Source organism: Rhinolophus sinicus, linkage group LG06, assembly GCF_036562045.2.
Source record: "Rhinolophus sinicus isolate RSC01 linkage group LG06, ASM3656204v1, whole genome shotgun sequence".
Taxonomy (NCBI): domain Eukaryota; kingdom Metazoa; phylum Chordata; class Mammalia; order Chiroptera; family Rhinolophidae; genus Rhinolophus; species Rhinolophus sinicus.
This window is the reverse complement of record NC_133756.1, coordinates 71,303,568-71,327,331: the sequence shown is the minus strand read 5'-3', so window position 1 is coordinate 71,327,331 and position 23,764 is coordinate 71,303,568. Positions and strand designations below refer to the sequence as shown.

General features: G+C 40.4%; 1 protein-coding gene across 2 annotated transcripts in view; it reads right to left on the bottom strand.

Annotated features, from left to right (window-relative positions):
- Positions 1-491: 491 nt before the first annotated feature.
- Positions 492-23,764, bottom strand: part of SSR1 (signal sequence receptor subunit 1) — a 39,467-nt gene continuing 16,194 nt past the window's right edge. Inside the window, exons 8-9 of one of the 2 annotated variants that reach the window (XM_019745398.2) lie at positions 15,976-16,039; positions 492-1,332 (exon numbers count right to left, since the gene is read on the bottom strand). In XM_019745398.2, the coding sequence (XP_019600957.1) occupies positions 1,308-1,332; positions 15,976-16,039 (89 nt within the window). In that variant the 3' untranslated portion in view covers positions 492-1,307. Of the gene's footprint in view, positions 1,333-13,726; positions 16,040-23,764 lie in introns of those variants that run through there. The other variant, XM_019745399.2, reaches the window with a different exon arrangement.

The following is a 23,764-nucleotide window of genomic DNA, read 5'->3' as shown; positions in this document are numbered from 1 at the left end:
TTCACGTATGGAGTTTGTTTTGAAATGCAGATTCCTGGGCCAGCTCCCTGAGATTCTGCTGTCGTGATTCTGACACGCGTGGTTTACAGGCCACATCTGAGATGCACGTTTTCCACGTGACTGTGTCTGTGCACAGGTCTGTTTGTATCACCTGCCAACTGGAGAGCTACCATCTGCTTCATTGCCGCCTCTCTTCTAGTTGCTCCTGCTGCTTCCTGGGTCTGTAATGTCCTTACCTCTACCCCCTCCCCCTCGTGTCCAAAATTCCCACTCAGTACTTGAAAGCTCAGTTCAAAGATCACCTCCTCTTGAAGCCTCTTCTCCTCCCTCCCCGTTCTACCTGCCATTCCCAAAAGTGTTCTCACCACAAGCCCACGGGGTTACAGTTACAGGCCCAGCTACAGGGAAGACACAAAGTGTCTTATGCATCTGTGATCCACCCCCGCCCCACCCCCAACTCCCACAGGCACTCAGCAAGAGATCCATACTTGTTTGTACATCTTTCAATTCAATTTATTTCAGTCCAATTCAATCCAATGCAATGCAACTCAATTCATGTCAGCATAATAAAAGAGCCCTGGGAGCCCATCCTGAGCACCGCGCACGGAAACCAGGCCTGAGGGAGGACCCTACTCACTGAGACGCCATGATGACCTGTATTCACATGAAGCATTATTCCTTTCTGCACCAAGCTCTTCCTCCACCTGAGGCCCCACTGATTGCTGCAGTTGCCCAAGCCTTTTTGAGGCCCCTCCCCACCCAGCTCATGTTTGAACATTTCCTTAAGATGATACTGGAAGCCGCTAAGGTATGTTTTGCAACCATCATGTCACAGGGGCTGGTGAGCTCGCCTCACCCAGAGCCACTGTTCTCCTGACCTCAGTCAGCATCCATGTGATGGGCTAAGAGCAAGCTGAACTGAATGAACTAACAGCTGGGGTCACAGGGCTCATCCAGTCCTCGCTGGTGGGGACCCACATCCCCCTTCCTATTGGCCAGCAACGGCCTGATTGACTGCAAAATCTCCACCCAGAAACAATGCACAACAGCTGTTATTCCTAAGCCACAACACGCTGGTTACACAGCCATTCCCAGCGGTGACATGTCACAGGAGCCAGCTGAGGATCCGGCTGAGAGGACTGGTGCTGTCCTAAGTTTCACAAATAGCAAAACAGTGCTGAAAGGATGGCCAGTGTCCAGGAACCACACGTCCAGGAGTTTTCCTGTAGCAGCCTTGGCGCAGTGTGCAGTCCTGGCATCTGGGCACCATAAGATGGCAGGGCTGCAGGAGAGGTCTGATAGCAGCATCAGTGCGTCTCCCGCTTCCTGCGCCTGAAACAACAAAGGGAGAAGGTGATCTCTGGAGAGGATTCAGGACCGCCCTGAATCACTTCCCTACCGGTGATTCAAGTAGGGTAGGGAATGGCAACGGGGCCAGGGCCTGTCTTACTAAGAAAGGCCTTTCATACAGCTCTTATGAGTCCAAATATTTCTTGCGATAACAGACCCAGAGAATCTCCCCTCACTCCCACCCTCCCTCCCATGAAGAAATAGACGAAAAATCCTGGATTGGGGTTCCAAGTTTTTTAAATTAGTCCATTCTGGGACTCCCAAAAGGAAGAATAAATACTGTGCTTCCCTGTTGGGATTTAGTCAGACTTTCGTGCATTCAGTGAGAATCTGGCATAAAAAGAAATCTAAAAACTTAGCCATGCTCCATGAATAAAGCAGAAAAAACCACAAAGACTCATCTGGAGAGATTTGGAGGTTTTTGCTTTGTAACGGAATCAGCCCCCAAATAGTCTCAGTCATTCCTTCATTCACTCAACAAATATTTATTAAGGAGCTATGGTGAGCAAGACGTGGTCCTTGCACTCATGGAACTGGCAGCAGAGTGGGAAAGACAAGCACACCGCCACCACAATGCAACCAGCCACTGTGAATGGAGACTCAGTCCAAGGCATTATGGGAACAGACTCCTGACCTAACTGTGGGTGCCCGCTGTGGGGCAGTGGGGGTCCTAAGAAAGCTTCCTTCTTCCTTCGAGAAGTTGACAAGAAAACTAAGGTTGAAAAACTCAACAAGACCCCACTGTTCCCAAGCCACCAGTATCAACATCACAATCGGCGGCACCAGGTGCTTCTTGATTGGCTGCAGCAAGAGGGCGTGGCCTCACTTCCAGGCTGTTCCCGCCCAAGAGGATTAACGTGAATCTAAATCACAAGGAAACAGCACAGAAGCTCTAGCTGGGGACACTGCAAACAACTAGCTCGCAGTCCTTGGAAACGCGTGTCCTGGAGGTCTCAGGTTAAAAGGAGACTGGGGAGACATGCCGACTAAATGTAACACGTGATCTCGGACTGGCTTCTGAACCAGAAAAAAACAGCTGTGATGGGCATTATCGAGACAATTAGTGAATCTGACCATAGCCTGTGGATTAGAAAACATTGCATTAATGTTAAATTTGCTGATGTTGATAACCGTAATTGGGTTATGTCAGAGACTGTGTTTGCTCTTCAGAGATAAACTCTGGTATGTTCAGGGGTAAAGGGGCATGATGTCTGCAATTTACTTGCAAATAGATCAGAAAAAAAGTGTGTGTGTGTGTGTGTCACAATGTTAATAATCAGGGTGAAAGGGGCTGGCCCGGTGGCTCAGGCGGTTGGAGCTCCATGGTCCTAACTCTGAAGGCTGCAGGTTTGATTCCCACATGGGCCAGTGGGCTCTCAACCACAAGGTTGCCGTTTCAACTCCTTGAGTCCCCGCAAGGGATGGTGGGCTGTGCCCCCTGCAACTAACAACGACAACTGGCCCTGGAGCTGAGCTGCGCCCTCCACAACTAAGACTGAAAGGACAACTACTTGAAGCTGAACAGCACCCTCCGCAACTAAGATTGAAAGGACAACAACTTGACTTGGAAAAAAGTCCTGGAAGTACACACTGTTCCCCAATAAAGTCCTGTTCCCCTTCCCCAATAAAATCTTAAAAAATAATAATAATAATCGGGGTGAAAGTGAAGGGTATAGGAAACTTCTTTGTACTATTTTGCAACTTTTGTGTAAGTTTAAAATTGTATCAAAATTAAAGGTTACCCCCAAACTGGGCAGGGTGTCAGCATCTTCCACCTAGGAGGACGGCAGGCTGTGCAAGGGTGGGAGGTGGCAGGGGTGTGGTCTGTGGGGTGGCAGGGACCAGCAGTTCAGCTGGGGCACAAGTTCAAGGCAGGGCTTAGTGAGAGATCAGGTTCGAAGGCTTGGCAGAGGCAAACAGCAGAGGTTTTGGCCCGCATCCTGCAGTCTGTGGGGAACCGCTGAAAGGTTTGAAGCAGGGGAAAGAGCAACAAGGCCATTTGAAGCTGATCTCCGCGGTGCTTGTGGATGGTGGGTTTGAAGGGGATGAGATGGCAGCAGGAGACTGGGTTGAAGCTTTCACTGCACTTGAGGCCACGCCAGCACCACAGCCACGTGGGGCTTCCGCATTCATCAAGTACGTCCTTAATATGCAGGAACTGAGCTGAGGGCTTCCCATGTACCCAGGACGAGGGCTAGCAGCACGGCAGTGCAAGGACAGAGCAGAGTTGGACTTAAGGGACCATTGCGAGGTAGGAGGATGCAGGAGAACCTGTGAAAGGGGAGTTTCCTGTGGGAAGGTGGGCCCAACTGAGCAAATACTGAAGGAGAAAGCAGTTTAGGGAAAGATGTCCAGTTCCCATGTTAAGTTTGAGGGGCCTTTGTGACAGTGAGTACTTGGCTGGATGGGTCTGAGGATCCCAGGAAAGGTCCAGGAGCTATGGCCGAGCAGACGGGAGGAGGACTCGTGGAGCCCCACAGCCTGTGTCCAAATTCTCGGGGGGCCTTCCTATCTCTTACTAGCCGTGTGGCCACAAGCAAGTTGCTTTATCGTTCTGTGCTTCAGTTCAAGTTCCTTAGCTGCAACATGGTGATATCATAAGCTGCATAAATAGGGCTGGTTGCCCTGAGAATGCAATGAGTGAACACAAGTAAAATGCTTAGAAGAGTCCCTGGATCAGAGGAAGTGCTCAGAAGGGTCAACTGCCTCCACTACCAAGTTCAGCAGGCCTCTCGGGCATCTCACATGACGGTAGGAAAACCAGAAGGGGCCAGTGCAGCAACCCCACTTCTGGACAAGGAAAAGGGATGATTCCGGTCCAGGCTCCCTACCACCATGTGCTTTCCTGCCACTGGGCTAGGTAAGGGCTGCTCGTATGTGGCAGCCACGCAGTGCCCTCAGGCCCCCGAGGAATGTTCTGCAGTGTGGTTTTGGGAGGACCAGTGGTGCTTATTAAAAACGCAGATTCCTGGGCCCCAGCCCAGAGCTAGAGTCAGCAACTCTGGGGATGGCACCCTGAACTCTGCTCTTCAAACTCACCTCTTCCTGCCCCACCAGCCTCTCATCTTATAGGCAATTCAGTTTTTGAATGCTGCCTAAAATCAAGAATTGTTGAAGTAATGCATTTTGGAAGGAAAGAACTAATGTCAATTATTGTTACCCTGTATCTCAAGTAATCATCTGGGACCCTTTAATTTATATTATTCAATAAAATATGTGAGGCTTATGCCCCATCTTAATAATGGCACTGTTTCCTTGGAAAAAAAAAATTTACTCTATGGGGTATTTTAGAAAAAAGATCCATGTAGGTCGAGGTGATTATTATTTCTACCTTAGCCTGAACAAAAGATGATTTCTGACACACACACAAAACAGTGATAGATCTCTTTAAATATATAAAGAGCGGTCACGAGGTAGAGAAAGCGGGTGTTTTTCTCAGATGGCCTAGGGAGCAGAACTAGGGCACAGACCACAAGGTACTTTATTTGGGTTCAAGAAAGAACTGTCTAACAGTTGAGCTGTCCACAGACAGGATGGGCCACCGACACCCAGCCAGGGGAAGGTGTCCCTACGGCGTCCCGCACTGGGCGAAATGATGGACTGGGTGACTTTTATATGAGGCTCCAATCAGTACAGAGTAAAATAAGAGGACCACACCTTTTAAACAGAATTGCACAGTTCTAGGGAAAAAAGTTGCTGATGATGGGTTTTAGTTGGCTGTCAAATGAGTACTGCTTATGTAATGAGGAAAAGACACATTCCTCATAGTGAAAATTAGGTTATTCTGGGCCAGGCTTTGGGATCACCTTTTTTCCCACTGTTTTTTAATGAGGTATCTTTAAAAATTCACTAAAACACTTGACCTATAGTGAAGGCTTTATAAATATTCATTGGATATTAATAACTAGTAACTCTAGTTGCTCTTATCCCCATTTCACAGATGAAGAAACAGGCCGAGGTAACCAGGTAGGTGAGTTGCCTAAGGTTACGCAGCCAGTAAGTAGGTGAGTCTTGATTCAAACAAGAGCTAATTCCAACAGCTATTAACCATCGTATTATACTGATGTCCAATGAGTGAAAATATTTAGTTAATTCATCCAAAATAAACACATACGTATATATAGACACGATGGAGTTACAAGTAGAGGGGTGGCTGGCATTCTGAGTGCGGTCCGCCAGCTCTACAGCCCCACAGGGGTGTCTCTTACAGCACTCATTTTTTCTACTGACAGCACCATTCAAATGGCTTAAAAATCCAAATCATTTCATTGACGTCTTAGCAAACGCGCTAAGGGGTGGGCGGGGAGCACAGGCAAGCACTGGCTGGTTGCAGTAAGCAGTGTGCTTTAGGGGAGAACAGTTCCTAACACACAGTCTTAACTTCCTGCCAATTCTCCACCTTTCTGGAAACGCCCAGGGGCAGGCAGCCATGGGAGTGGGTTGTTCGCCGCTGTACCACTCATGAGCAGCAGAGGGCAGCAAAGCACATTCCTGTTGACGGGTGTCAGGGGAGCCAGGAAAGGCAGTCTTGCTTTAAAAACTTGCGTATCCTTTGGAGAATTCTTGCAAAGCAGTACAACCGATTTAAAATTATGAAATTATGAAAACAAAATTATGAAAACAAAAACAAAGCCGCAAGTAATGAATTATTCCCTTATTAGAAATTAGCCTTTTTAAAAGCATCCTAATGACAGTCTCTAGACTTGAAACACCACTTGAAGGAGGCTAGCACGTCCTGTTTCCTTTGCATGACGTTCTCGTAACGGTCGGTGGGCAGCTTTTGTGCACCCAGGAGGGCTTATTTAGTTGTTTCAACTTGATATAATTCACTAAGCTTGTCATTATGAATTTAAGGGGAAAATATTTAAGGTTACAATTCACTCAATTTAGGAACTAACTTTTCATTTCGAAGCTCTGGCTGTGACCTCCATATTGTCTCACTTCCTTTTCTAGAACTCACCTAAGGGATTTCACACGAATCACACTCATAGCAGCTCTTGGGCACTTACTGGCCAGTTTCCTTAGTTTTGTTTTCGTAAACGCTTCCTGCTGGAGCTGCCATGTACAACCAAGAGGCCATTGCAACTGCTCCTTCTCTAGAATCAAGGTGCAGCCATCTGCATGAGCCTCTAGTTTTGTGCGTTATGTGCCCAAAGCATGGCAATTCAACCTATTTTCTCCTTAGTTTTCAGTGAAGGGTGACCAGGGGGCCACCTGGAAAACTTCCATATTATAAGGCAGCAGCGGAACCAGGTGAAGGCTGTGTTCCAATCTCAGCTTTGCCACTTAATACCGTGTTTCCCGAAAAGACCTAACCGGAAAATAAGCCCTAGCATGATTTTTCAGGATGACATCCCCTGAACATAAGCCTTAATGTGTCTTTTGGAGCAAACCTTAATATAAGACCTGGTCTTATTTTCAGGGAAACATGGTAGTTGAGTGATTTTTAGGAAGTTATTTAACTTGGGTGTTCAATTTTCTCATCTGAAAAAGGGGGGTGTATCTATTTCAGTGTGTTGTTGTGATAAGTAATCCATATTTATTAAACATCTACCATGTGCCATGTACTGTTTTTAGACTTGGTGATCTGGTGACTTAAATACTTGCTGTCGTGAAGCTAACATCTGAAAAGGGTGACAGGTGAAGGACAAGGTGATTCCAGACGGTGAGGGGAGGACAACAGATTGATATGAGGCGGTGCTTGCCTTCGATGAGGTGAGATGGTCAGGGAAGGCTAACGACCAGCAGGTGACAAATGTGGGGGCTGAGACATGGGCAGAGGGACGCACTGCCAAGGCCGGGGCTGGAGGGAAGCGGAAGGGTGAGAGACAGCAAGGACCAGATCCTGGAGGGTCTTCGGGTGATAGTGGAGACTCTGTGTTCATCTAAGTGCAATGGAGGGAGGGGAGGGTTCCAGCCGGTAGAGGCAGGACTGGCCCCATCAGCCTTTAAGTGCTCAGGGCCTGGGCGGCAAAGGGTGGGGCAGGAGGGGCGGCATTCAGTGCCTGGCACAAACCCAGCTGTACATACAGGGGACTTATTCATTTTTTAAAATAACAGACGGGAAGCTTGGGTTCCTTTAAAAGAAAACTAATTTCAAGTATCTTCCATCAATAATAATCTGTCTTGACTTTCTTAGACTATGTCAAGTGACAATACACTCAAGTTTTAAAAATGGGCTCATTTTCTTTTTGGGCTACAGAGAAGCTGCCCACACCACTGTGATTATCATACTTATCAGAAGAGGCTCAGGTAAACTTAACATTTACATTTATTTCTTCTGTTATAAAATATATGCCCGTTACAAACATTAAAAAAAAAAAAAGCCACTACCTTACCACAAGAGCTGCTTTATCATTTTGTATGTATTTTTTTTCAGATAGATTTTAGATGAATCTGAAATTTATTTAATACTGAACATTTCAAATAGTGTAGAAAAGAAATTTAAATGCTGGTTCTTACTGTCATAATTAAATGATTTTTTTCCTTTCAGCAGAAACTACTGAAAACATTAATTAGTTACAAAGACTAAATCTCCAGTTTGCACAGCCTCTAATCAAAAGTTACATTTTCTATGAAGAACGCATAATTCAGTTCTACCACTTACAATACAATCTTGGAAAGTCTAGGTACTACTGACTCACTGATATACAGACGAGGAAGTTAAATCAAAGGCCCAGCTCTGCTTGCTTAACAATGTTTAAGTGGTCAGACGATGCTGTCTCCACAATTACTGGGAACCTAAACTCTCAATACGCGTGTGGGGCGGGTGTGGGGGTTCCTAGGACCATCATCTGAAAGTCAACGAGCTGACAGCCGAAGAGTACATACAATACTTATCTTAAATCGTCTTTATCATAAAACAAGACTTTGTTATTTAAAATGTCTAAATTTTACATGCAGAAAATGTGTGAAGCTTTTTACAAATTCCAGGGGAAAATTAAGATCAATGTTGTAGTTTTTGTTATTTTTCTTTTATTTTGCTTAATATGTTAGATACACTTTGTGCTTCTCATCTTTAAGACCTAGCAGTAATATGCATTTGCACTTTAGGAAACATTTCACATTGCACACAAATACTTTGAAGGTCACCTTTAATTAAGGAATATGTAAATTAAAAAAGATACATTTGACAGGACAACAGACCAGTTTTAGTGATAGGTCAGACTGATGGAAGCAACCAAGAAAAAAAGGTGCTTTGGGGTTTACAAAACTGGAAAAACTGTTATTTCTAGATACTTACAGAACAGGAACATTTCTCAAAGCTGCACAAGTTTTATGGATTCACTACTCTCATTTTCATTAAATAGAAAGTCCTAAAATATAGCCAGATGACATTCTCAGTCAACAGTTAAAACCTCACACTTCAGAAGAAAGTTTTATCATAAATAACCTGATTATGAAAGTTTTATCATAAATAACCTGATAAATAACCACATTTCGAGTGTGCAAGCGCTAGAATTAAAACAGCAAACCCGAGACCTCCTGCAGTGAATTAGGAAATATAGATATATTTTTAACCAGAGGTATTTTGCCTATACTGAATGAATTCAGATTTCTTTAAGTTCTTAAATTGTTAGATTTTGAAGTGGAGAAAAGAGAACTGAAATCGAATTTAATTCATCGCAGAGCTAAAATCAGTTAGGAATTTATGAAATCCTTCTGTGTAAGTCACCACATTTGGGTGTAAGATTTAACGTTGGGTAAAAGGGAGAGTCACTTACTGAAGAAAGACAACATGGGGGGAGTTTATGGGGGGAAACAAACAGCTGTGATTTGTTGGTCTGCGGTCACAATAAAAAAATTAAGTGAAAACTAATCACAGAATGGCACTAAGAAAATTATTTAGGTCTAGGAAATTAGGACTGAGGTAGGTAATAAATATAGTAACAGATGAAGCCATAAATAACAACTGCCACAAGAACTCTCCCAAGGCCAGACAGAGAGACAATGAGCCTGAGGTTGGGGTAACTCAATGAAACAGGAAAAGGAGATCAGAGCAGGTCACAGAGGCCATGGGGAACCTGGGGGGCTGGTGCTCAATAGGTTACATGCATAAGTCAGGGCTGGAGAATGGAGACTGAAGAAGGTTGGCAAGCAGGGAGCCATGAGACCCTGAAGAGAACAGGTTTCAGAGGGAGGAGGCGCTAAATTGAAGGAAACTTACAAGATTGAAAGCCTGGTGAAGAACAGGAAGCCAACAGCTTAGGAGATATTCTGACAAAAGGGAAAAAACAAAACCAAAAACAGAAACGCAGCTAGAGGGGCCAAGGGAATCATGCAAAAGACTCAAGACAGAAAGGTTTTCATATAGGTGGACATAAGAGGAAAGAAGCCAGAGGTGGAGAGGGCGATGGGACAGGAGGTGCACGTCTGGCGATAAAATCTCTCAAGCATGTTAGACAGGACCTGGTGACAAGGAGTACGTCAGTAACAGCTGTGAGGGTACAGTGAGGTCTCCACTGTCCAGACACGACTGCGGCAGCACATGTACAAGACCTCTGGAAACCAGACCTACCGGGCCGTCAGCCACATGTGAGAAGCCATCGTAGTGACCAGAATGAGAGTAATTCTAGGCAGTGGCTTCATATAAACCAGATGTGTTATCCAGGTGGAATTCAACCAAGTTCCAGTCAAGCGAAAACATTCGCATGCGCCTTTGAGTGGTCGTCCCTCCACTGTGCGCAGACAGCATGGGGACGAGCACATTCGCCCGCTGTACAGCTTACTTCCCACTTAGTGGAGACACTGCCATCATCTGGTGGGGCAAATTCAGAAAACATGGGACAGCACTTTTAGCCCTGAAAAGGTAACTCGATTACGAACAGGAGACATTACATGCAAGACCTTAAAATGTGTGCAACTAAATAAGCCCAGCAGAGTTCAAGGGGAGAGAAGTCCTGTTCCCACCTGTACTGAGGACCACCGAGAATGACGGCAACGGACCCCTTCAGGAGAGCCGCTGATGAGAGTATTTCTAAACGTGGCTTGACTGTGGGCAGTGACAGACGCCTCGCTCAGGGAAAGTGATCAAGCAAGTCCTAAAAGGTGTGTCTATTTTGTGCATTAACGTGAATGTGCTCCCTGACGAAGTATTCCCAACAAAGCTGGACAGACCCTCGGCCCAAAGCGGCCTCTGGTCTCCTCAAGGCTGTTTCACCGCAGATGGCGGGGCCGTCTAGGGTAGCTGTGAGGGTTACATGCCAGTGTACGTGGAAGAGCACAGAGTGAATGCGGGACACACATCTGCTCAATCAATTCTTGACTAACGTATTTCTCGCACTGCTTTCTAAAAGCCTTTAGAGCGTGAGCACCTATTTCGACAAATGTCGATAGGACAGGTGATCAGACAAATAAATGGATTTCTGAGAATACGACTGCTTCTCTTTGGGTGGCTCACAGTCTGAAGCCGAAAGAAATTCGAAACTGTTTCTGAATAGCAATGGCAGCTCTGGAGAACACGTCGTCTCTCCCAGTGCTCTGAGGATAATTCTTGAGTGGCTGTTCAGGCCCTGACAGATTTGTGACGACAACAAACACTCCCCCTGGAAGCCCTATCCCTCTTGGTCATTAAGTCCAGAGTGACCCACGTTCCAGGTTCACCTAAATACTTCCGCTCTTTAGTTAAAAAATACTGTTTCACTTTTCTGTTCAGTAGAATGTAACTGTCACTGCACATCCAAGTCCAAAAAGTGCCATATTCACTCCCCCCTCACATGCCGCACAGGTATTGTGACGACAGCAGCAGCAGTCACTTACATGGCTTCCTATGTACCAGTGTTTGAAGCCCAGCGTGGGCTTGTATCTTGCCTCCAACTAAGTGGAAGGAGCTCGGATTTGAACTCAGGCAGCCTGACACGAATCCATTCTACACCCTAGTTCGTTTCTTTTGCTCAGTAAACTATAATTAAGGAAGAATCACTTAATAACACTGTACTACGTAAAGGTATGCAGGTAACAGAATCAGACAATTTGGGACTGACACCTCAAGTATTTCTCAATTTAAAAAGCAAACACGACGACTCCAGAGGTGAGCTGCCTTCGGAAGGTCACTGATGGTCTGAGACCAGGGCTGACTACACGTCCTAATCCCCAAGCATCCCCAAGCATGCCACCTTTGTTTAACCTCACAGAGCTGCCAATGAAACAGGCCATTCCTGGGAATATTTCTGAACACAATCCTAAACAAACACTGGCCCACATTTTCTTCTTTATTTAAACACTTGTGATAGGTTTCCACTGATAATTGCGAACTAGAAGCTGAGAATAAAAGTCAAACAAGATACAGAGCTCACAGTCCAGCAGGAGATAGGCAGGTCAACAGGATGACAGATTGTCATATGTACTGCTACGTAAAGGACAGCAGGGGAACAAAAAAGCCCTAGTCATATCATCTTTGGCTGTGATTTATGGACTTTAAATAAGAGCTGTCCTTAGGTGATAAGATTTTCTAGGTGATAGATTTTCTTTTTAACGCTCCATGGTGCCAGAGTAAAAGAAAGCTTTATTTGAACAGAAAGAAGACAGAAGCCGAACATAATCCCAGTTCTATCACTATCCGGCTGTATAACCCAGAACAGGTACTTCACTCTCATCTCTACCAAGAAGGTGCATTTTTCAACCTTTTATAATTTGAAAGCCCAAATTAGGAATCTATTTTAAAGAAAATGTTTTCAAAGACAATGATTTTGTTAATCAGGGGGACATCTAAAGAGGTGTGTCATTGCTAGAGATCTTAAATAGGGCATTGTGGATAACTGTATTCTATAAAAAACGAAGTGTCAAATTTCAAACAATTATATAGTAACCATACCACACAAACAACACATAAATTGATTTATAATAGCTCAGAACTCTGGGGTTTTAGTGTTCTGGAATTGAGTGGCATGTTTGCAGTACTGTACAGTACAGCAAGTGTGTGTGTGTGTATTATACATATTCAGTATGGAGGTTATTTGAACAGATTGCTGGATTCTGGAAAACTAAGTGTTTGTAAGCTGCCCAAATGCTTGGTTTTTACAACATTTCTATCTTAAACATAGTGCAAGAAAAAGAACGTGCGAGTTTTAGAATAAGACAGCTCGGAATCCATATTCAATGTACGACCTTGTGCAGGGTTCTTGAACTCAGGAGGCTTTGCTTTTTATATCTATGAAATGAGAACAGTACCACCTTCCTTCAGTGGGGTGTCATGGCTTCTGAGATGATGAATGAAAAGTCCCAGCACAACACAGTGCGGGCTGATGATGTTTTATAAATGAGTTCCTCTCCTACGGCCTGAGGGGAAAAAAGGCAGCTAAATGGTACCCAAACCGTACTGCCATATTCCTAAATAATCCCCAAATCTAGAAAAACTCCAGAGCTTCAAATTACATAATTACTGTAAAAGTTCAAGCTTTTGTGTTAATGAAAAAGGATAAAAATCATGCAAATACTAATTAGTACAGTTCGTAAGAGTCCCAAAAAAACAATTATTTAGATATCTGTAAGTCTAAGTTTTGTTCTTCCCTCCTAATGTCCTCTAAAAACGCCAGAGGGTGTTCTTACAAAAGGATCAGCTTAAACCTAACATTCCACTACACCAGTAACAAGGGTCTTGTTTGTATGTCAGCTTGTTCTTCACTAAGCTGGAGATAAGTTAAAAAAATGATTTAATAAAATTAGAACAAATTCATTAACTTTATAGCTATAAATGATGCTGTCCCAAACTGTAGTAAATTACTTCAAGTGTGCCTGGAAATGTTTTGAAATGTAAGCTAACATCTAAGTTTGGACTAAAATTAAAGCTGAAAAATCAAGGGTGCAACCTATCAAAGTCTTGATGAGAGATGTGTATTGCTGAGTTCATGGTAAAAAAAAAAAAAAAAAAAAAATTACATTATTATTTAAATGCATTAATCAAGTAAATTTTCCTTCATACCAAGGGTGTAGGTATCACTGTGCCACAAAAGACGAATGCTCTGTAAGAGCCTTGCCTATTATCACATGTACCTACTGCTGTAGCGCCAAAACAACGCAAGTCATTAAATAAAGGTTTCACTGTCACATTACCCCCATCTACTCCAAAATACACTTCTGGCTGATGCACTGCAAACACACCTTCAAGGCAGCAGCTTTTTAATATTTTGGATTTTTTTTTAAGATCTAAATTTGCCCTTTCCTATCAAAGTCACTATTTTCTGAAGCTTATTTAAAATTAAAAACTTCACTATAATCAAGTCAAGGCTCCTTTCCTTCTGATTTGTTTTCCTCAAGCTTTTACTTTGGAGGTCCCACTTCTCTTTCCCCATCCAACACTTTAGAGGGCAGGAAGTCGTAAAAGTCACTTACTATGTATGCAAGACCATGAAATGAATGATGAAGCTATACAACCAAAGCAAGATCCATGCTTTATGAACACATTATTCTCACACATCTGAATCGATATACAAGATTCTTAGTTCATTTTACAGATTCTCAAATCAAGTTGTTCAAAAGGTAAATTCTGAAACCATAGTTGACGTACGTAGCAAATGGATATATCAAAACAAACAAAAACTTCATCCAAATATTTACATTTAAAAAATAGGCTACTTATTAAGTGTGCTTGAACAAACCATGTGTGGAATTGAATTCCATTTAGTATGGAGTTAGTTTCTGCTAAACACATACTAGAGAAGACCCCTGGCATCTGAGTTTTCAAGTGTTCCCAATCTATGCTAAAAAAATAAAACATGAGAATTTCAGAGGCACTGATTTGAACCTCGGAAGTGGAAGGGCTAGTATGTAAGGCAAATTACTTAGGAGTCAGAAGGGCCGTCACCTGTAACTCAGTGTGGCTTTGCCACTGCCTCAGTATCACCAGGTATTCAACAGAACTCTCCAGAGGTCATTTAAATTTTGTAATTACACCTCACTGCATTATGTTCTAGTAGTTTCACAAACTTGGACATTCACAATAATGTTCTGAACATATTCCTTGAGAAGCTGGAGGGTCTCCTATGTTACATTAAACAAAAAACCATGCAGTTTCTTAGAGCTCATAGAGCCTTTTCAAAATAAACTACGGATCATACAGCCCAATGAAAAACTCAAACACTGTATATTACAGGTATAGAAAGTTTATAATTCAGCAACGTCAACACAGGTAATCTGACACCCTTTGCTCCTACTTGCAATGCGATTAATAACTGTACAGTAACTTTTATTTTATTATCCTTGGCTTTGGCTCAGACGTTTAAATACTTAACAGCTTGGATTTTTTTTGTATTTTGTTTCGTTGTTTTTGTGTAGGCATGGGTGGAGGTGGGAATTATAATGGAGATGGGTCGGTTCATTATAATGAAGACAATCAGGAATTAAGGAGCCACTAAAATTTCATTTACCATTTCCTTACAAAACATAGGTGGGAAAATATGGCTTAAAGACAGAGGGAAATGCCTCTTATTTGTTCATACTATTTATATTTTACCCTCTATCCAGTCTGACGATAACGCCAAACTTAATTTACTACGTAGGGCAAGAGTAACTCTCTAAGAGGATTTTATGAAGTCTAATTTCATTTTGATTCTTAGATCTTAAGTGCTTAGTTCTGGAATTCTTCAGATTAACTAAAAAAAGGTTATATCAACAACCAAAATCCCCAAAAGATTAGATAAAAACAATTAGTTAGCCATTTTAAAAATACCCAACTAATGTTTTTTAAACAAATTAGAATTAGTTGGAATATATCTCTGCCCCTATAAATTGATCTCTTGCTTAGTCTGTAGACCAAGGCAACTTTTCTTAAGCACAATGTTTCTATTAAGGAGAGAAAAATGATCTCTTAAAAAACAAAACTAAAAACTAAGTAGGTCTAAAATCATTCCAAAGTTATCCCTTGGATCAGAAACAAAACAACAATGGACAACACAACAACTCAGTTTCCACAAACATACCATTTTCTTTTTGATAAAAAAAGAGACTGAGGTTGATTTTATATATTAAAATCAGCAGAATTTTCATGGTTCACAATTTTGTTGCTAGAGATCCCAAATTTCTTGAACTCATTAGGGAAGTTTTCTGAAGGTGCGTCTCATAGTAAACAGCAGCAAAATACCAAAACAGTTGTATTGCTAAAAAGCAGCTACTCCTGCTGTGCCTTTAGAATACTAGTTGTAAACCAGCAACGATAACAAAATGCTAATTTGTGCCATCAACTGGCATTTGAGCTATTCTAAGGAAAAAGAAAAGCAAATTGTTTTCTTAAAACAGTCTAAGGCAGGACATCTATAATCATATTGGGCAAATATTGATTTGGGGGAGAAAATACCAAAAAACAAGAGACAAGAGCATTATATTTAGTATTCTAAAGGTATCCTTCAGTCAGTTCAACAATGATTCTGGTAAGACCAACTGCTCACATACATACACACGCACACACATAGATTTTAATGGTTTAAAAAAAACCCAAATTTGTTACTTTAGAAAAATGAATGCAGTGCATTTTCAGCAATATTATCGCCATAGACTCTGCTTGCTCAGTCCACACATAAGTAGTAGTTGCCTTCTATGGTGATATGGCTTCTCTGCACTAATTCCCATCAGGCCGAAAAACATTAGGGCAGGTTAAGTAAAGACTGAATTGTTGCACAAAGGAACATTTACTCATCAGATCCCACGGATCTCTTCTGTGCCCGTTTCCTGGGCAACCTTCTTGGTGAAGCTTTATCTGGAAGAAAAGAGAAAGTTTTAACTTGCCTGACTATTTTAAGTATATTGGATTCAAAAAACATTTAAAAAAGCATTTCCCTTCAACTTTACAATTAAGTTAAAAAAATGAACACACATGCAAGAATATCATGTAATAGTACATGCCTCTCTCCTAGTTTAGGTATTTTAACTAATCTTTAAAATAATCCTTCAAGAGGTACCTCAATTAAAATGAAATTTTGCAATTAGGGTGGGAAAAGATCTAATCTTGATTATTGTAATGTTGAAGCCAACCCCCCAAAATCTTCTTGAATTCTACAATTTACCATGTCTGTACCTGCATAAATAAACACTTTAGAAATAGTGTAAAACCAAGGGAAGTAAAAGCTAAAATAAATGAATGGGACTACATCAAATTAAAAAGCTTCTGCACAGCAAAAGAAACCATCAACAAAGAGGCAACCAACCAAATGAGAGAAGATATTTGCAAACAATGCCTCCAATAAGGTGCTAATATCTAGAATATATAAGGAACTCACACAACTCAACAACAAAAGAAACCAAACAATCCAATTAAAAAATGGGCGGAGGACCTGAATAGAATTTCTCCAAAGAGGACATACCGTGTTTCCCTGAAAATAAGACCTAGCCGGACCATCGGCTCTAATGCATCTTTTGAAGCAAAAATTAATATAAGACCCAGTATTATGTTATATTGTACTATATTATATTATACCTGGTCTTGTATTATATAAGACCTGGTATATTAGATTATATTATATTAGATAAGATCTGGTCTTATACTAATTTTTGCTCCAAAAGACACATTAGAGCTGATGGTCCAGCTAGGTGTCATTTTCGGGGAAACACAGTACACATGGCCAACAGACATATGAAAAGATGCTCAACATCACTAATAATCAGAGAAATGCAAGTAAAAGCCACAAAGAGGTATCACCTCACACCAGTCAGAATGGCTATCATCATCAAGACAAATAAGTGTTGGAGAGGCTGTGGAGAAAAAGGAACCCTCATACATGTTGACAGGAATGCAGATCAGTGCAGCTGCTATGGAAGGCAGTGTGGAGGTTCCTCAAAAAATTAAGAATAGAATTACCATATGACCCAGGAATACCTTTCCTGGGTATCTACCAAAAAAATCTGAAAACATTTAACTGTAAAAATATAGGTGCTCCAATGTTCATTGCAGCTTTATGTACAGTGGCCAAGACATGAAAACAACCAAAGTGTCCTTCAATCGATGACTGGATAAAGAAGATGTGGTATATATACACAATGGAATATTATTCTGCCATAAGAAAAGATGGAATAGGGTGACCAGTTGGCTCAATGATTGGAGTGTGGTGCTCATAACACCAAGGTCACCGGTTCAAGTCCTACATTGGCCAGTGAGCTGTGCCCTCCACTAGATTGAACACAACAACTTGACTTGGAGCTGAACTGCACCCTCCACAACTAAATTGAAACACAATGACTTGACATCCTGGAAAAACATACTGTTTCCTAATAATTCCCCAATAAAAACAAAAAACAAAACAAAAAAAAGAAAGAAAAGATGAAATAGTGCCATTGCGACAACATGGATGGATCTTGAGATTATTATGCTAAGTGAAATAAATTGAGAACCATGACTTCACACATATGTGGGATATAAAACTGAAAGCAACAAAGGAGCAAGACAAACAAATGAAGAAACAAAAACTCAGATACAGACAATAATTTAGTGGTTACCAGAGGGTAAGGGGTGAGAGGGTAAACGGGTAGTCGATGAGGGTAAACGGGATCAAACATATGATGCTGGAAGGAGAACTGACTCTGGGTGGTGAACACACAGTGTGATATATAGATGATGTATTACAGAATTGTACACTTGAATACTAGTATGTAATTTTACTATTGTCACCCCAATACATTTTAATTAAAAGAAATAGCGTAAAAGGTATTAAATATGCAGTTCAAAAAAACATATTGGTTATGAATTAAAGACAATTATCTACAAATGTAGCTATGTAGTTTGCATAATATTGGCAATTTCATAAATTTACCTGGAATAAGCAGAGGATAAAGGATTACAGTATATATCAACACTAAAACAATCCTACACAGATAAACATTATCTTTTTACCTTCTCTTTATCGTATGTTAGCGTCTTAGTGGGGTCTAGTAAACAATAAATTGGGGAGTTTCTTCTACTTGCATTTAGTAAGGAGTCATCTTTAAGGTTCTTTAAAAAATGAAGGGCTGTCTTCTCTCTGACCATTGTCTTTTTCTTATTTTGTATAAGTACTTTTCGTATTTGGAAGATACGCTCTCTTTGCGGAGTAAGTTACAAACCACAAACTGTAATTATTTTTCCAGTTTAAAAAAAGTGAAGGGCTGGGAAAAAAGTTTTTGCCTGTGTATGGGGTTCATTTCATGAATAATACCATGAAAAAAATGTGCCTAAAAGATTTTAATTTTTATTTTTCAAAATCACTATATCATACCTATATTTAAAAACATATAATTGATTTTTATCAAGCATATTTAGAAACTAAAAGTTCTTTTTAAAAATCTGCTTTAGAGTTAATGACTCAGAAATATTAAGACTGAGTCTACAAATCACATGAAAACTGACCTTTATTAAATAGGATAGTAATGTTGTGTTTAGGGAGTTCAACTTGCCTAAAACTGAGCATAGAAGCATTTTTCTGATGAATTAGCCTACAACTTCTGCCTTTACGTGGACCAATTTTAAATAATTTTTAAAAATAAATATGCTGAATATAATTTTTGAGGACTCAAAAGAACTTTAGACTCTAACAGCCATCTGTGTGAACACAGCTGCTACAATGCAGATGTGAAGTGGTGATTACTGACTTCCAACAATTTCAACCACCTGCAGAAGGTTTTTAAATATGGGAATACATGGGGGGAAAAAACAAAAATAAAAACCCTTCATCAACTGCCTGTCTAGAAATCAAAGTTAAGCAGCAGACAAATGAAAAACAGAGTAAGAGAGCATCCTGGAGTCACTCAACTTTTGGGAAAATGGCTCCAAATATCTCAACAGCCCAGTAAACGGCATTTTATTTCAGCACAGAACAATAACAGATGTGTACAATGACTCTTTTCAGCCCATTCCCCCATTTCCCGCCACCACCTCCAAATCCTAAAAAACTTAAGAAGAAGAATCCAACAAATTATTTAAGGTCAAAACATTTCAGGTTTCAAGAGGGTAGAAAAAAATGTTATGAAAAAAGAAATCACTTAAGTAAAAAAAAACAAAAAACAAAAAAAAAAAAACCCAAACTTAAAAACATGATGTTTGATGATGTTAAATAAATGCGGCATGTCTGAAAATTGCTTGCACTGCCCATTTAAAGGGAAGATGTTAAAGAAATACGCCTAATCAATTATAGTAAAATCGTAACTCACTGCAACTTATTCCTTTTCAGAACACAAAGGCAAAAATGTTAGTAGAAACTTAAACCAGTCCCTCCTGCCTTTCTCAGACTGCATAATCTATCTGATTCCCTATTTTACTAGAGGATTAGTTCTAAATATTAGGTTGGTGCAAAAGTAATTGCGGTTTTTGCAATTATCTTTCACCTTTTAAACTGCAATTACTTTTGCACCAACCTAACAGCTTTCAGATGGACTTTTTTATTGAGATATAAACTGCACGTTTTCTGATGGATCCATGAGTTAAACAAGAAAGTCAAATCACTTAAAATTAAGACTTCATTCTTATAGTTTCTGATTAAGGTTTTCCTATGTATAGTATACTTAGAACACTAGTAATAATTAAGCAAATATCCTATAATTGTCTATTAAAATCAGCTAACCTGTCACTTATAGTTAAAAAGACTTCAGGGAAGTTGAAGTACCCTAATCTGAAATACAAAACATATCAGGAAAAAACTTATTAGTAATAGATTCAAATTGTTTCAAACCACCCCTTCTTCCTTTACATGCTGAGACACAGACATGAAAAAGCTCTTGCCAAATTAAATATTGGTGTCTTAAATACCCTACTTCTCACACCACCCCTCTCCAAAGGTAACTCCTTAAAGCCCGAGAAGTCTTCTGCTTCCAGGCACACCCTCTGCTCCACTATCTTCAAAATACCTGGGGGGGGGGGGGGGGGGCGCGGCGGGATGACTCTGTCGGTTAGAGCGCATGCTCTCGACAAAAGGGTTGCTGGTTCGATTCCCACATGGTATGGTCCCTGCAACTAAAGATTGAAAACGGCGACTGGACGTGGAGCTGAGCTGCACCCTCCACAACTAGACTGAAGGACAGCAACTTGGAGGTGATGGGCCCTGGAGAAACACACTGTGCCCCAATATTCCCCAATTTAAAAAAAAAGCCTCTTGGTTTTCTCCATTCTAGTCTCAAATATGCAAAGTTCTTATCTTTGAAAGAAACAGCTAGTTTTTCCTAAATCACCTGCAATTTGGCTCAACCCCTTTACTCTAAGAAAACCTCGTTCTAAGACAGTGGTTCTCAAAGTGTGGTATGGAGCAGCAGCCTCAAAATCACCTGAGAACTTAGATATGTAAATTCGTGGGTCTCACCCCAGACCTACTCAACTGGAAACTCTAGGGAGTGAGGCTCAGCAAGCTTAACAAGCAGTCCAGGTAATTCTGAAGAATGCTAAAATTTAAGACTGCTCCAAGGAATCAAATGTAAGAGGGGAAACAAACAAACAAACAAAACAACAAGCATACAAAATTAAAAATACTGTTAAAAGCTGAAAATAGCAATGATTTTATGATTTGAATAAATATGCATTTTCTAGGTCTGTTCATAGATGGGTCTAGAAACAATGTCACCAAGTATCAATGACATCCTTAAAGTCTAGATTTTCATTTCTAGTGTCATCCAGGGGTCCTTGGAGAAACAGCTAGCTCCATGTCTAGATAGAGAAGGTATGACAATTTGGATTATTTTGCTGAGTCAGCAAAGATAGTAAATGGGACAAGGGAGGCAGTTCAAAATGGCAGCCAACAGCCAAAACTATAACAATTTGAGCTTCAATAATATAGTTAACTAAAACATACTGATTCTACGAAAATCTGAATTTAGAAACAATAATCAAAAAACAAAGGAGAAAATTAGAAAAACTCATTTGTTACCATTTTGGGTGGCTTTTAGACTCTTTGAAAATGGAAAATAAAGGGAAAAACAGCATTTATCCTGCTTTTTCAGTAATAACTGTTTGTGGGTAATCAAAAAGTCCCACTTGATGACGGAAAAGTTCTACTTTACAAAAGAATGGCAGTTAGTAAAAATCAAAATCTTTATTGAAAATCATCACAACCTCTGAAACACTGATTCCTGAGAGATTATAAACTGGTGAATGGTTTAGAGAACTGGGCATCTGTGTGACGCCAAAGTACCACACAGTAACTTCTAGGCTTTAAGAAGCAAAAAGACCTCACCTTTCCTGGTCACATGGGAAGTGCATGTGGCTACCACCCTAAGCTAGCACTCAATTTAGCGTCACTAACGAATGATGGGAAAATAAGATACTGTTTCTTGATGTACTGGAAGAAGTGCGCATGAGCTATGATTAGTATGCTATTAGCCAAAAAAAGATCAACTTTAATTCAATCAAACCTATAGATTTATCTTCCAGGTTAAGTAAATTTTAGCTAAAAGACACCAGGAGAAAACAATCAGACAAATCTGGAAGGCAGGAATTTTTAGGACCTTATTACTCAGTGTGATCAATGGGTCATCTGGGAGCTTATCAGAAACACCAACACTTTGGCCCCACTCTAAAGCTGGTGAATCCAAACCTGCGTCGTAAGATTTCCAAATTTGTACACAGTTAGTGTTAGAGAAGCCCTTTTCTACAGGACAAGTGGCCAATCTCTTGAGCTGTAGAAAATTAAAAGGGTCTTAAAGGATATAACAACCAGATGCAATGCATCATCTTATGTTGGAAAAAAGTTATAAAGAATATTTTTGAAACAAAGAAATTTCAATATGGATTGGCTGTTACATATAATTAATAAAATACTAAACCTTTAAATGTGATGTTTCTGTCAGAAAAATGGTATTTCTTTGAAAACTGAAATATTTTAGAGGTAGTGTATGTAGACAAAAAAGGAGCTCTGTAATAAATCAAACTGAAAGTCACCTCACAGGGTGATCTGATCATAAATTCCTAACTGGGCAGGTCACGGTGGGTAGTCCCGCCTCAGGCCTATAACTTCCCTAGTAAAAGGCTTATCTTTGCCTTAAGAAAGCCCAGTCTATTGTTTTGTGCATCTAGCTTAATACATCTTTGAAATGCCTTTTTCAGACCACTGGAAAGTGTAACTACCCTCCAGAGAGCACAGTCTTGTTAACTAACTATCCTGTAATCCAATCATATTTCCCCGCCTTGCTTTCTCCCACTTCACATACACTTCCTTACATTCCCTCCTTAATTTCAAATGTATAAAAGAAACTGCAAACTGTCATTCTTCAGAACATTTGAGATCTTGTTTCCTGGCATATCATCAATTAGGCTCAAATAAACTCATAAAAATTCTCTACAGGTTTGAAACTTTCTTACATTGACATGTGTCATTGTGTCTATAATTTAAAGTATCTCAAATCAAAAAAAGCAAATTTAGAAAGATGGCTTTTGTATAGAAAAAAGAAATCTATACTCTAAAAGAGCAAATCATGTTTTTGCCAACTATACTTATTTTTTCACACCCTTCTCCTTAACCTCTGTGCCCAATTTCTGAAATGCTCCCAGGACCCCTTTGATTTCACACAGGATGAGGCTCTATCTGGGGCTCCCAGGGTTTGCTATAAAATTAATTAATACTGAGAAAAGACTGTAGCTATGGGTGTTATGTGCTTTCTGGCTATTTTCAAATTCCCCAAAACAATCAACAAATAACATGCCTCTCAGTGATAAGCTCGCAGAAGACAAAGCATGGAAGCCGTCTTGGATTTGATAAAACATTTGATCGCCCTAAATGGGTAATTGGATTAGCTCAATGCTGGTTAGAAGTTCTGTTGTCCATGAAGTTTTCTCAAAAACAAGGAATTTCACTTAAATGGGAAAATAAAGGAAGAATAAAAGTGTCTTTGGTGGCAAAACATGGAGGTTCTCAGGCTAGACAATCAGATTTTGAGCAAGAAAAGGAAGTGCTGTTAACGTATTTAGTGACTGTAATTGTACCCATCTTTGAGTATTAAGTCTCATTGGGAAAATGCATGGGCTTTAGAATGAGGCAAATGTAGTTGTGAATCATGGCAAGCTACTTTTTCTTAGGAGCAATTTCTCACCAACGAAATACAGCAGCTGACCTTGCAGCAGAGTACAAGAAGGCACCTAACATAAGTTAAATTCTATCCTTCAACAAGACCTCCCCTGACTCTAATATGGTCCCTTTTCCTAACGTGTAAGTTGTCCATATTATTCAATCTAGCACATAATCACATACTATATGATCATTCAAATATTTCATGTATGTGCATTATTTTCCTCAAGTAGAAATGTAAATTCTTGAAAATAGCAACTTTCTTAACTTCTTTTTAACATACCACTCAACCTAGTAGAGAATTATGACAGTAGATATTTTGTACTTGTCGAATGAAAACATAATTGTACATGATTTGAATTTTGCTCTATAAATGTAACAAGTTGCAGCATTTAAGTTCATGAATAACAATAACAATGGCAGGGAGAAAGATAGTATAAAACCAACCTCCCAATCTATTTGTCGTGTAA